Source organism: Anastrepha ludens, chromosome X, assembly GCF_028408465.1.
Source record: "Anastrepha ludens isolate Willacy chromosome X, idAnaLude1.1, whole genome shotgun sequence".
NCBI lineage: Eukaryota > Metazoa > Arthropoda > Insecta > Diptera > Tephritidae > Anastrepha > Anastrepha ludens.
Window position 1 is genome coordinate 48,683,976 of NC_071503.1, and position 14,127 is coordinate 48,698,102.

General features: G+C 39.0%; 1 protein-coding gene across 1 annotated transcript; it reads right to left on the reverse strand.

Annotated features, from left to right (window-relative positions):
* Positions 1-7,639: 7,639 nt before the first annotated feature.
* LOC128869264 (probable fatty acid-binding protein) lies at positions 7,640-8,071 on the reverse strand. Its single transcript, XM_054111802.1, has one exon. It carries the CDS (start codon positions 8,048-8,050, stop codon positions 7,655-7,657), a length of 396 nt encoding a protein of 131 aa, XP_053967777.1. The 5' UTR covers positions 8,051-8,071; the 3' UTR covers positions 7,640-7,654.
* Positions 8,072-14,127: the final 6,056 nt, after the last annotated feature.

Here is a 14,127-nt window from a genome sequence, read left to right on the forward strand (position 1 = left end):
GCGCTTATCCAGCAGTCAGCCCCGTCCCAAATGCAAGTTTAACTGCTTTCCAGTGACTCCTCGCTGCTCATCGCCCATCGTCCCAATTCGTCTCTTAAGTACACCAAGGGAGCGGAACTCTTCGTGAGTACTCATCTACACCTGGAGGACTCATGGCAGCCCTCTACACTCTTGCAGAAGCTTCTCCAAGAGTCCCTCTTAGCTTTCCTAATTTCGGACTTATATATTCCTAGCCCTGCTTTATACAGCTCCCATCCCGAGGGAGACCTTATTATTTTAGCCCTATTAAAAAGGCGTCTGCATGAGACCCTAAGCTCAGAGAGCTCCGCTGTCCACCAAGGCGGTTTTTCCTTCCTGGGAAAAGCTTTTGTTTTACAAGAGCTTTCCAGGGCATTGTTGCAAGCTGAGGTGAAAGTCTCCACCAGTTCGTCGATCGCTTCTTCCGATAGATCCAGATTTTCTCCTGGTGTTTGGGGGAGTAGGCTCAGTAAAATTCTGTAGTATGCATCCCTGTCCATCCTCCTCAAGTTACTGTAGGGAGATCTTATTGGACGAGTTTCAGCGAGAGAGAATTGAATATACCTGTGGTCCGAGAAGGAGTGAGCATTTAGCACCTTCCAATCGAAGATTCGGTTTATCAGTAGGAAGAAGCCAGAGTGAGGTCAAGCACCTCCTCTCTGGCTGCGGTAATGAAAGTGGGGTCCTTACCCTTTTTACAGATAAACAAGTCCTCGTTTAGAATATAATCAAAAAGTGACTCACCTCTTGCATTGATGTTTGAACTTCGCCAGCAGGTGTGATGGGAGTTCGCGTCAGTGCCTATAATAACGCTGATTTTCCTGCGTTTGGCAGGGTTTTCTCTTACTAACTGCGGAGAAGGCGGACGCTACCCTCTTCCATTCCTACCTAGAGATAGCGCCGCCTTCCTTACCGCTGTCCATTACTCCAAGAATGATCCCTAGGGTATGAAGGAGACTTTTGTCTCCTTGCAGCCTAGTGGAATGTAGCCCATGTTAAGACAACTTCTAATGATAATTTTGATGAATCGTGTCCCGTGATTGCCGCAGTTCAGCGGGGTAGATACCGTCTAGTCCTGGTGCTCTATAAGGACCAACAGTGTTAATAGTCCATCCAATCTTTACGTTTCTAACTAATAGAATTCCTAGGTCGGATTGCCTTTCATTATTAGCGGAGTCGTTTTGTTCCACCGGCTTGTTTCCTGGGAAGTATGTGTCTAGGAGAAGACCTAACGATTCCTCACTTGACGTAATCGCATAACGTCTTTGAAAGAATTTTTCTTAAACTGGCCGTTTCTGAAGTTTCTTTAATTACTGTGAAATAATTTTGACAAGATTCACGCTGCGCAGTTCTGATTGCTTTTTTATAATTTTTCAGTTCAGCCTTGTAGGCTTGCCAATCCTCTGACCTTCTCGTGGCCTTAGCCAGATTAAATAATGTTCTATGGGATTCTCGTAGCGAGGTTAGTTGATTGGTCCACCAAGGCGGTTTAGACTTCCCTCTGAGTCGGACAACCAGACAGCTAGCTGTTAAGGAGCTATTCATTGCTTTAGTTACGTGATTAACCAGTTTATCCAGTTCCCACATGTAGTGGGTCTTAATTTTTTATTGTAAACTCCCCATTCAGCTTTCCGTATATTTATAAACTGACTAACTTGGAGGATCTAGTGCCGACTTCAATTTTGAGAACGAATTTTCGTTTGAAACTCGCCATCTTTTAATGTGATTAGAAAACATGTCGGAAGCCAGGATAATATCCAAAACTTCCTCTCTGTTCATAGTAACAAATGTCGGCTCTGAGCCTAAATTCAAAACACTAATTTTGTTTCCTAGAATAAGGTCAAATGATGAATGTTGTGGGCATTTGCGTCGCAGGAGACAACCAGATCTTTGTTCTTCCGAGCTGCATCTTGCACCAGCGTACGAAAAACATCATCAGGCGGAGGCTAGCCAAAAACCGGCTTTTCCAAGCTCGATGCTTGCCATCACCATGTCATCGCTAGTAAACTGTGGAAGCAAGAAAATTTTCATATTACTTTTTGCTAGGAAGTAGCTCCGAATCTTAGCTGTGAGTTGTACGGCAATCAGTTTAAAGCCCTTCACTCCGAGACTGCAGATTTTATTGCCGTACATCCACGGCTCTTGGATGAAGGCTATGTCAAGTCCACCGGCAGTCAAGCGGACGGAAAGGTGCGTGGACGTAAGTTTAGAGTGGTGGAGGTTAATATGGATCAGTTTCATTTTAATCTCCTCCATCGAGACCTCGACGTCCTCCTCCGCGAACTCTCCACCCTCAGTGTCAGCGAGGAGATCCTATTCGTTGAAAAACGGCCGACTCGGTTGAGCATTGGCTGCTGGCCCACCCTTCCTCAGTATCGCTGCGCAACCTGACCTTGTCACTCTTCTCACCTCTCCAAAGCTGACTCGTCGTTGCGATACATTCGAACGGTTGAGTCACCAAGCCCGAACCTTACGACATTGTTTCTCTGCGCCAGTGGGGCGAGCGATCCTCTATTGAGGATGAGCATCACCTGTCGCCTAACTTCTTCTAACTCTTCTTTCTTCCTTCTTCCAATTGTGGGTTGGCAGGTCTCTACTGCATGATTTGAAGATCTCCTCAGTTTTTTGGAATTGCATCCTTATAGACCGCTTCGAGTTTGGCTTCCGTCCTTGTCTATGATGGCCAGTATCTCACAACCGCCCCTTACAACCTCACTAAAGGTTGAATGTTTATTGCCTCCTACCTTTTGTGTTTTAGCGACCTTTTCTATTGTTTGCTCTGCAGACCGTTTGGAGGCCGGTTTACCCAAGCCTTCTCGCCCACCGCTGCCTCCTGCAGTACTCCTGCTAGGACCAGCCCTTTCGCTTAAGCCCCCTCTAACTCCTAATAACGGCGGTCTGCCTTGATCGCAGCTGTGTTTATAGTCGGAGTCATCTTTGTCGGTTTTTTGGGAGAACCGACCTTCTTGTAAGAAACATTTTTCTTTTGTTCCGAACTCATTTTTGGTCCCTTGAGTGTCGGACAAGGGAGGTCCGCCTGTGCAGAGGTCCATGTGCACATGTAAGGCTAGATAGAACCGTTCCAACCCAGAGCAGAGCTTGGTCATCGTTCGAAAATCAGCCCGAACCAAAGGAATGGAGGGCATCCGCTCAATACTGGAATGCATTTAAGTGACCACACTACCATCCACTGAAAAGCTGATAAGGTCTGATTAGTGATTCGACTAAGCCTCCGCACCCCGAAAAGGTGCCTGCCTTCGCAAAGGATTCAAATTGTAAGTATGTTGCATATAGTTAACGTGAACAAGAATAGTGAACGTTAACATGGTAATAAGTAAACATATACTATATATATATTTAAATGTGTTTAGCATGGAGGTAAATGGTTTATCGCCAGGTTGAATGGATGTGCCCCGTCACAGCCGTATCACTGCTGCCTTCAACAATGCTATCTTCCGTTAATTTGGAAGGGTCCACATTAGGTAGAAAACTAATTTTACGAACATGTCTTTTGAAAAATTTTCCTTTACATTTCAAGGTGACTACGCGGGTTTGTCCATCAGATCCTGGATGTATTTCAAGTATGCCCGCTAAAGGCCACTTGCCAGGTGGACATCTCTCGTCATACAAAAAACTAAGTCCCCCATTTTAGCATTGATGCGAGTAGTGGTCCATTTCGGACGACTTTGTAGATACTTCGAATACCAACGACGCCAAAAGTGTTGTTTTAAGCGTTAAACCAAACGCTACCTTAGTCCAAACGTAGCGAAATCCAGTAAATTTTCATCAGGAATGTTAAGATTTGGTTCTCCAATTTAAAAATGTCCTGGAGTAAGTGCGTCGCAGTTTTCCTCATCTTCATTGAACAGACAAAGAGGACGCGAATAGAGGCAGGCCTCTATGTAATATATTTGATATAAAAGTGTAGTCAACTCCTCGAGATTCAAAGTGCGGTCTTACACAACACGCTTAAGGTGAAATTTTGTGGATTTTACCCCAACCGAAGTGTGGAGAGGCTGGCGGAATGAAATTCCAAGTTGTGCCTTCGCTAGCAAGACATGCCTTGAGGTCTTCCGGTATTGATGCAGTGTTGCACTGATGCATGGTGTGCAGTAGACTGATGGCACCACCGAAGTTTGTCGCGCAACCTGAGTATAGTTGCGTACATTTTCTTCTACGTGAAACGAAGCGCCGAAAAGCTGCGATGAAGGCCTCGGTAGATAAACTGGAGACATACACCAAGTGGACTGCTTTTGGTATCATACAAAGAAATATACAAATATACCTTTTTGACGTTTTAGCACTACGAAGAGCCGATTGACGTACAACAATTGCACCATCAAAATCGACGCCGCTATGCAAGAATGGTCGCACTGGAGTCGATCGAACAGCTGGAATTTGTCCCATAAGTTGTTCTGCCACTTTCGCTGCATATCTAAAGCATACCAAACAACGCTTTAATACAGTTCCCGCAATTCTACGTGCATTTGGTATCCAATAATTTCGTCTCCTGAAAGCTATCATTAGTTGTATGCCCCATATAACGTTGAAGTGTAAAGTGAACCATGTAATGTGAAGCAGGATCGTCAATGTATAGGTGCTATTATTTTTTTTGGAAGAGCTTTAGGGCAAACCTGCCGACTAAAGATTCCTTTGTAAATAAAAGATTTTTTTTTTTTCAGTTAGGGCAAATAACTGCCTTCCAACTATCAGGTTGAGACTGAGCTGACTGAGCCGCCTTCTGATAGAATGGCTTTATTTTTATACTTTCTTTTTGCCTTGTCATCAATAAAATATACATAATTACAATCAAACATTGTTACAAGTAAAACTCAATAACAAAATTGTAAACACTTAAAAATACTATACAAATGAAATTCTGCTTAGGTTGACTTAAATTTTGTTCAGGTTAACTTACTTCACAGTGAGCTATGGCTTTGCTTTGGAGTGGGGTATCAATGACAAAAAAATGTATTTGGTGTGTGCCATGTGTTTACTTATGTTTCGGGTTTCAAAAAAAAGGAAAAGAATTTTTGTCATTGAAATTAAAGAGTAGAGTAAATTGAAATGAAAAGAATTGTGTCATTGAAGTAGAGCAAGTTGAAATGAAAAGAATTATGTCATTGAAATTGAAGAGTAGAGTGAATTGAAATGGTTTACATAATTTGAGTTTGAGTATTAAAAATATATTTCAAGAATTCGAAAGAAGTTTGAACGTGAAGTGTAGGTACTCTACACCCCTATGGTTAAGATTGAAGATTACTGTGCTAAAAAATTTGTTTAAATTTTGCAAGTTCAGTGGTTTTCAATAAAAATAATTTTATGACTTTAAAAGTTTCTTAGTATATCTAAATCCATTTTTAATTCTATGTTTTATAGTAAATTTTTCTTAAATTTATTTATTGTAATATTATAATGTTTTAGGTGATTTTGTATTTCTTAAGGGTATTATTATGATATTCCTTAAGCTTATTGTTAATTTGTAATACAGAATTGACTCCTTTACGCTCCACTATGAGATAAGGGCCATGATATGGGCTTTGCTGTTTTTTTCTAGTTTCTAGTTTTACAAATACCCAGTCACCTACTTTTAATTCTGATGTGTTACTGTTCTTGTCATATAGTTCCTTTCTCTTTTGTTTTGTTAGTTTTATCAGTTCTTGTGCCCTAAGAAGTGACTCTTTTAGTCTAAGTTTCATCTCATTTGCGTAATTGTTTAAGTTATATACTGGTTGATTGTCCTCGATTATGTCAGTTGGTAAGCGTGGAAGTTTTCCGTATATTAACTCGTACGGTGAAAATTCCGTCTCTTTGTTCGGCGTGGTATTAAAAGCAAATGCAAAATAAGGTAGCCATTGGTCCCATTCGTGATTTTCTACGAAGTGTAACAGAAATTCATTTAGGACTCTGTGACTCCTTTCAACTGTTATTGTCTGATGGTGATAGGGTGCTGAAAAGGACTGCTTTATATTTAGTATTTCGCATATATTTTTCATTAATTCATTTGCAAACTCTGTACCTCGATCAGATTTTAATGTTTTAAAAAGTCCGTATTTTAGTATTACCTGTTCTACTAGTGTGTTTGCGATAGAAGTTGCTTCTTTAGTTTTCATTGGGAATAAGATTACGTATTTTGTCAGTTCGCATTGTACCGTTAAAATATATCGGAAACCATTTGATATAATCAATGGTCCTACTGTATCTATGCTTAAATTTTCAAAGCTTGTACCAGGTGTGTCCGTTATTGTCATTTTTTCTTTTATGTACTTTGTCTGTTTGTTTCGAGTACATTCTTTACAACTGTTTACATATCGTTTTATCATTTTTCTCATGTTCTTCCATATGTATTTTTGTTTTAAATTTAAGATAGTTTTTCTTATACCCAGATGTCCTCCTAGTGCTGAATTGTGATACTCAAAGATTAAATTTTTTATAATTTCTTCGTCATTAATTTGTTTTGGGACTTTATATAAAATTATTCTTAAGGGTCTTAATTTTTGTTCTAATCTTTCACTTTGTAACTTGTTGAATGCATTCTTAAAATTTTCAATATTCATTTCTCTTAATAAATTATCTTTTGCTAGCGCTAGCTTTTCTATATTTCTTTTAGTCGCTATTGATGATAGTTTCGCCATGATTGAAACGTATTTCAGAGGCTCCTCACTATATCGGACTATTATATCCCCTTTTTTATTTATCTGTATTTCGGATCCTTTCATTTTTTCTTCCTATACGAATTTTAATCTTTTTATATTTCTTATATCAGCTGTGGACGTACAAACCCAAATGTGAAGTTGGCCTGACTTCGAATGAGAGTTGTAGTTCTCCTTGTCTACCCTGGTGTTATTTTTGGCAGACATTCCCCTTGTTATTACAAACATTTTATTATTGTCATCACAATTCGTTGGTATCAGTTTTTTTTTAGTATGTCTGAGTCTATCTTTATTCGTGATAATGCATCGGCATTTTATTGTATGATATATATTTTTTGTTTTATTAATATCTACATTAAAAATTTGAAAAAAAAAATTGTATTTTATTTTAATTTTTTTTTTTTTTTTTTTTTTCCAACCCCATTGTGCATTTTATTAAAGTTAATATAAATTCTACACTTTTTTTTTATTTTCATTAAGGTGCACGAATATTCAATTTTTTGGTTATTTAACTGAATGCAAAAAGTCACATTTGTTCTTATGCCGGTTTTGTGCTTAAATATTTGTCAATGATAAAAATTTTAAATTAAATGTTAATATATATTATTTAAATGCATTAGCGAAAAATCTCTATTCAACAATATTTATCATAGCATGTGTGAACAATTTGGTGCGCGTCGTTAATAATATTGAGAATTATTTCACTTTAATTAGCCGCCTAATCATATAAAAATAGTTAATTGTTACCTAATACCAACTTCATACTTTTAATTACATTATTTTATGCATTAATCAGCAAATAATCAGTCATAAACAAAATTGGGATATTCACAATCCAAAATATATATATGTGTATATGTAGTTATGTATGATAGTTAGTTTTTCAATCATTAGTTTATCGCAAGAAGTGGCATTTTTTATTTTAAATTACTTTAGCCTTTTGTTACTGTTGTTTTTAACTTCGCATGTAGCGCACTGCGCATTTATACAGCCTTGTAGACTCTGACGGAGTTCACGTCGTTGAGGGTGAGAGTAGTCATTAGCTCGGAGTCAGTAAATTCACGAATAATGGTCGATGGTTTGTCACCCTTCTGTTCTTGCACCAATTTGTTGCCATCCAGAGTGCAGACGCTCTTCACTTTGCGACCATCAAGTGTCTCTTCATCGAATTCCTCGCCCAGCTTGAAGTTGACCGTAGTTGTCTTGAAGGTTGAGGTAGTGGTGAAAGAGTAATTATCACCATCCTTCTTCAGTTCAACGGTGGGGCTGACACTGTTACCCATTTTGCGTAGAACCATACCGACACCCAATTCCTTCATGTATTCGTCGAAGTTTTCACTCTTTTCTAATTTGTATTTCTTTCCTTCCCAGACAGCCATTTTTACTAATGATTTATTTAGCGTTTAGGATCGTCCGCAGGATCGCCATGTAAAGTGAACCATGTAATGTGAAGCAGGATCGTCAATGTATAGGTGCTATTATTTTTTTTGGAATAGCTTTAGGGCAAACCTGCCGACTAAAGATTCCTTTGTAAATAAAAGAATATTTTTTTTTCAGTTAGGGCAAATAACTGCCTTCCAACTATCAGGTTGAGACTGAGCTGACTGAGCCGCCTTCTGATAGAATGGCTTTATTTTTATACTTTCTTTTTGCCTTGTCATCAATAAAATATACATAATTACAATCAAACATTGTTACAAGTAAAAATCAATAACAAAATTGTAAACACTTAAAAATACTATACAAATGAAATTCTGCTTAGGTTGACTTAAATTTTGTTCAGGTTAACTTACTTCACAGTGAGCTATGGCTTTGCTTTGGAGTGGGGTATCAATGACAAAAAAATGTATTTGGTGTGTGCCATGTGTTTACTTATGTTTCGGGTTTCAAAAAAAAGGAAAAGAATTTTTGTCATTGAAATTACAGAGTAGAGTAAGTTTAAATGAAAAGAATTATGTCATTGAAATTGAAGAGTAGAGTGAATTGAAATGGTTTACATAATTTGAGTTTGAGTATTAAAAATATATTTAAAGAATTCGAAAGAAGTTTGAAAGTGAAGTGGAGGTACTCTACAATAGGCTGTAAATAAAAGTAGAGTTAGAGGATTTTTCTTTGATAAAAAAAGGGATGTTTCATATTCTCGGGTATATCAGCGAGTTGTAGCCTTCCTCCTACACGTAAAAATCCTTCTCCACAAATGAACCTGTTCAGCTCTTCAGCAGCTCACCTATTTGTAACTATTGCTTTATTTCGTCATGATGCTACGAATATATCAGACGATTGAATGCTGACTTCAACTCTGCGGCTGTTAGGTCTCCAAAAGCCGAGGTTGAGAGGCTTGAGATTGTTACAAAAACGGAAAACATAGGCTGTCACAGAAATGGTTTTACCTAAAGTAGAAAATTTGTATAAAATTTGCGGATACTCGATGAGCCGATATGCAAGATGATGACCACATTTCGTTTTTCAAGGGTGGTCTCCTTCCTATAATTAATATCTCTTGGCCATGCACTCTTGTTTTGAAGTAGCCACGCAGGGCCATGCCACCAGAGAGGACGAGTGGATAGAAACTGCGGGGTTGTCTAATGTGAGCAATTTTACGGGAGCCATCCTTGCCTTACTCTGAAATAGCTGCACAATTGCCACACCACTTTCCATCATTGTTCTCGAGTAAACCACGGCTGCATATGCAAACTGTGATGCATCACAAAAACCATGTGCCTATAAACCTATCAATTTTAATATTTTCTTAACAAGGAAGCACGTTGAGATACTCGAGCCAGTCGCTTCTTTTACAATTAGGATACCAACTAATAGATACCAAGACGCCACAACATTTGAAACATACTTTTAACTATAATGGAGGGTCAAATTAACCATTCAAGAGGGTCAAATAATTTTGACGCATCAGAGAGTAAACTTCGCTTTACAGGCTTATCAGGTATCGGGAAAGAAACAACGAACGAAAAATAGTCACCCACTGATGCCATTGTAATTCTAAAGCTATAATGAAATCTTCATCAGTAAATGATAGTGCAGTAGAAAATTCTTTAATTTCTTCAGGGATTGATCGAAGAAGATCAGCGAAGTTTGAAGACCATTTCCTTGTACAAAATCCTCCAGCCTTTAGTAGTGCACACAATTCTTGTTGTAGATGAAAAGCCTCGGATAGACTGCCTGCCCCTGTTATAACGGTATCCACATAAATATCGCGTAACAAAACTTCTGAGGATATTGGGTCGGTGTCCTGATGTAAAGAAAGGCAGCTGAAGTTGTGCCACAGGTTACTGTTTTTAGTTAATATAGTTTTATAGGACCCCTTCTCTCCAGAGAATATTTTGAAATGGTTGGTGATCAGGTTTTACAACAATTGGACTGAACATTTTTTCCATCTCTGCATACATAGATGCTTTATGCTTGGCATACCCAGCAGTCTGCCAATTCTTCTTGCTCCCAAAAACGCTTAAGCTGATCATCTATGTACTATATATGGCAAAGAAGTGTATTTATTGTCTTAAGATCAACTGATGTTGACATTGGTTTAGAGATAACCCATCCAAAATGCGTATTTTGGGAAATAAGTTCACGATCAGTTCTTATTTCAGCATCCTTCATTAGAAAACCATATACATCAGCGCACAAGATAAGGTCTATGACACGTGATTTGAAGTATTCAGAATCCGCTAGAGGAATATTTGATGCATCTGAACTAAGTTATAATGGAATAAAACTTTGCTGTGGCAAATTTGAACGAAACTTGGGTAGGACATATGCTTTTACATAAAGATGTGGAATGGCCTGGTATTTTATATAATTGTGCAAATTGCTCTGTAACGAATGTGCCTTGTGAACCTTGATCTAATAAGGCTTCCGCGGATACATCACCATTAGGCGTATCGATTTTTAAGATAATAGTTGCAAGTATAATTTCACGTTTGCACTGATAAAACTTTATGTAATAAAGCTCGGCCGCCGTAGCCGAATGGTAGGCCGTGAGTACCATGATATGTTCAGAGAGAACGTAGGTTCAAACCTCGGTGAAACACCAAAATGAAGAAAGCAATTTTTCTAATAGCGGTGGCCCCCGGCAGGCAATGGCAAACCTCCGCGTGTTTTTCTACCATGAAAAAGCTCCTAATAAAAATATCTGCCGTTCGGAGTCGGCTTGAAAATCTAGGTCCCTCCATTTGTGGAACAACATCAAGACGCACCTCACAAATAAGAAGAGGAGCTCGGCCAAACACCCAAAAAGGGTGTACGCGCCAATTATATACATACATAACTATCAGGCATGTTCTGCAAATCGTTTTCGGGCAATATTGAACTCGGTATATAGCCCCTGGCTACGCCGTTCACATATATAGGGCTCAACCAACGGCATGATACCTCCACAGATTTTTGCAGTTCTGCAGGATTGATGCCGTTAGTACACGGCGACTTGTAGGGTCTAATGGAGTCAATGGCCCAAGCTAGGCGGCGCTTATCCAGCAGTCAGCCCCGGTCCCAAATGCAAGTTTAACTGCTTTCCAGGCTGGTGCTGCTAAGGGCTGGGCTCGTCGGAAAATGGCCGTCGAAAAGTAACTTTAGTGACTCCTCGCTGCTCATCGCCCATCGTCCCAATTCGTCTCTTTAGTACACCAAGGGAGCGGAACTCTTCGTGAGTACTCGTCTACACCTGGAGGACTCATGGCAGCCCTCTACACTCTTGCAGAAGCTTCTCCAAGAGTCCCTCTTAGCTTTCCTAATTTCGGACTTATATATTCCTAGCCCTGCCTTATACAGCTCCCATCCCGAGGGAGACCTTATTATTTTAGCCCTATTAAAAAGGCGTCTGCATGAGACCCTAAGCTCAGAGAGCTCCGCTGTCCACCAAGGCGGTTTTTCCTTCCTGGGAAAAGCTTTTGTTTTACAAGAGCTTTCCAGGGCATTGTTGCAAGCTGAGGTGAAAGTCTTCACCAGTTCGTCGATCGCTTCTTCCGATAGATCCAGATTTTCTCCTGGTGTTTGGGGGAGTAGGCTCAGTAAAATTCTGTAGTATGCATCCCTGTCCATCCTCCTCAAGTTACTGTAGGGAGATCTTATTGGACGAGTTTCAGCGAGAGAGAATTGAATATACCTGTGGTCCGAGAAGGAGTGAGCATTTAGCACCTTCCAATCGAAGATTCGGTTTATCAGTAGGAAGAAGCCAGAGTGAGGTCAAGCACCTCCTCTCTGGCTGCGGTAATGAAAGTGGGGTCCTTACCTTTTTTACAGATAAACAAGTCCTCGTTTAGAATATAATCAAAAAGTGACTCACCTCTTGCATTGATGTTTGAACTTCGCCAGCAGGTGTGATGGGAGTTCGCGTCAGTGCCTATAATAACGCTGATTTTCCTGCGTTTGGCAGGGTTTTCTCTTACTCCCTGTCCATTACTCCAAGAATGATCCCTAGGGTATGAAGGAGACTTTTGTCTCCTTGCAGCCTAGTGGAATGTAGCCCATGTTAAGACAACTTTTAATGATAATTTTGATGAATCGTGTCCCGTGATTGCCGCAGTTCAGCGGGGTAGATACCGTCTAGTCCTGGTGCTCTATAAGGACCAACAGTGTTAATAGTCCATCCAATCTTTACGTTTCTAACTAATAGAATTCCTAGGTCGGATTGCCTTTCATTATTAGCGGAGTCGTTTTGTTCCACCGGCTTGTTTCCTGGGAAGTATGTGTCTAGGAGAAGACCTAACGATTCCTCACTTGACGTAATCGCATAACGTCTTTGAAAGAATTTTTCTTAAACTGGCCGTTTCTGAAGTTTCTTTAATTACTGTGAAATAATTTTGACAAGATTCACGCTGCGCAGTTCTGATTGCTTTTTTATAATTTTTCAGTTCAGCCTTGTAGGCTTGCCAATCCTCTGACCTTCTCGTGGCCTTAGCCAGATTAAATAATGTTCTATGGGATTCTCGTAGCGAGGTTAGCTGATTGGCGGTTTAGACTTCCCTCTGAGTCGGACAACCAGACAGCTAGCTGTTAAGGAGCTATTCATTGCTTTAGTTACGTGATTAACCAGTTTATCCAGTTCCCACATGTAGTGGGTCTTAATTTTTAATTGTAAACTCCCCATTCAGCTTTCCGTATATTTATAAACTGACTAACTTGGAGGATCTAGTGTCGACTTCAATTTTGAGAACGAATTTTCGTTTGAAATTCGCCATCTTTTAATGTGGTTAGAAAACATGTCGGAAGCCAGGATAATATCCAAAACTTCCTCTCTGTTCATAGTAACAAATGTCGGCTCTGAGCCTAAATTCAAAACACTAATTTTGTTTCCTAGAATAAGGTCAAATGATGAATGTTGTGGGCATTTGCGTCGCAGGAGACAACCAGATCTTTGTTCAGTGTTGCCAGAAGCAATCGCAGTAGCGTACTAAAGCGATGATCAAAAAAGTAATAGATTGCTGTACTTCGTAATAGGGTGTACTCTAGCGGAGAAAGTTGAAATTTTTACATGCGCAATAAGTGGCTTCTCATAGAGTTCTATCAGGCGCTTAGGTTTAAATACGTATTCGTCATTCACAGTTAAACTTAATCAAAATATGTAATGAAAACAAAACAAATTATTTAAAGCGAATTTTTAGAGTATTATATATTTTTTAATAATCACTACATATTATAAAACAAAGTCGCTTTTTCTGTCCCTATGCCCCCTTATACGCTTAAATCTTTAAAATTACGTAACGGATTTTGATGCGGTTTTTTTTTAAAGATAGATTTATTGAAGAGGAAGGTTTATATCTATATAATGTGAAGAAATATATAAAGGGGGCGTGGCAATCGGTCAAAATGTGGCAAAAAAACATAATTTTTTTGTTTTCACGGCCATAAATCATAAACGAATCAACCAATTAAAATGAAACTTTCTTGAAGTTTAACTTTGAAATATTTACTTTCGTTCTGCATCAAAAAAAATAACTGATTTATTTGTTATTTAACCAAAATTATTTAAACAAAAGCAGCTCTTTTTCCAAAAAAAGCTGTTTGTGTGTTTGTTCGCTGTCAACCGAATGAAGCAACAGGCGTTAGCGATAATCTCACCACACCTCATTAATGTTGAATTACATCGTATGGTGACGTATGTATGTATGTATTTACGAATCGCTCGCATTATTTCATTTCGGACATATGCACATACATATGAATCTATGTATGTACTGAATTCCATGTAATTATATGCAGAGAACGTTAAATATAGAGAATTCTCACGAGCTACGAATTTTGTGAATTGTCAAAAATGAAGTCTAACCGCGGCCGGGGTTTAACAGAGCTGATTGCAGTGAATTCTCTCTTCCTATATTGGCTCTGCACACAGAGAACGTTCTCTGTATATCATAACGTTCTCTGCTTTTGCTTCTGTAGAAAATCAAATTGACGATTAGCCGACGGCATTTTGCAAAGAATTTGCTTGTTCATTTCTACATAT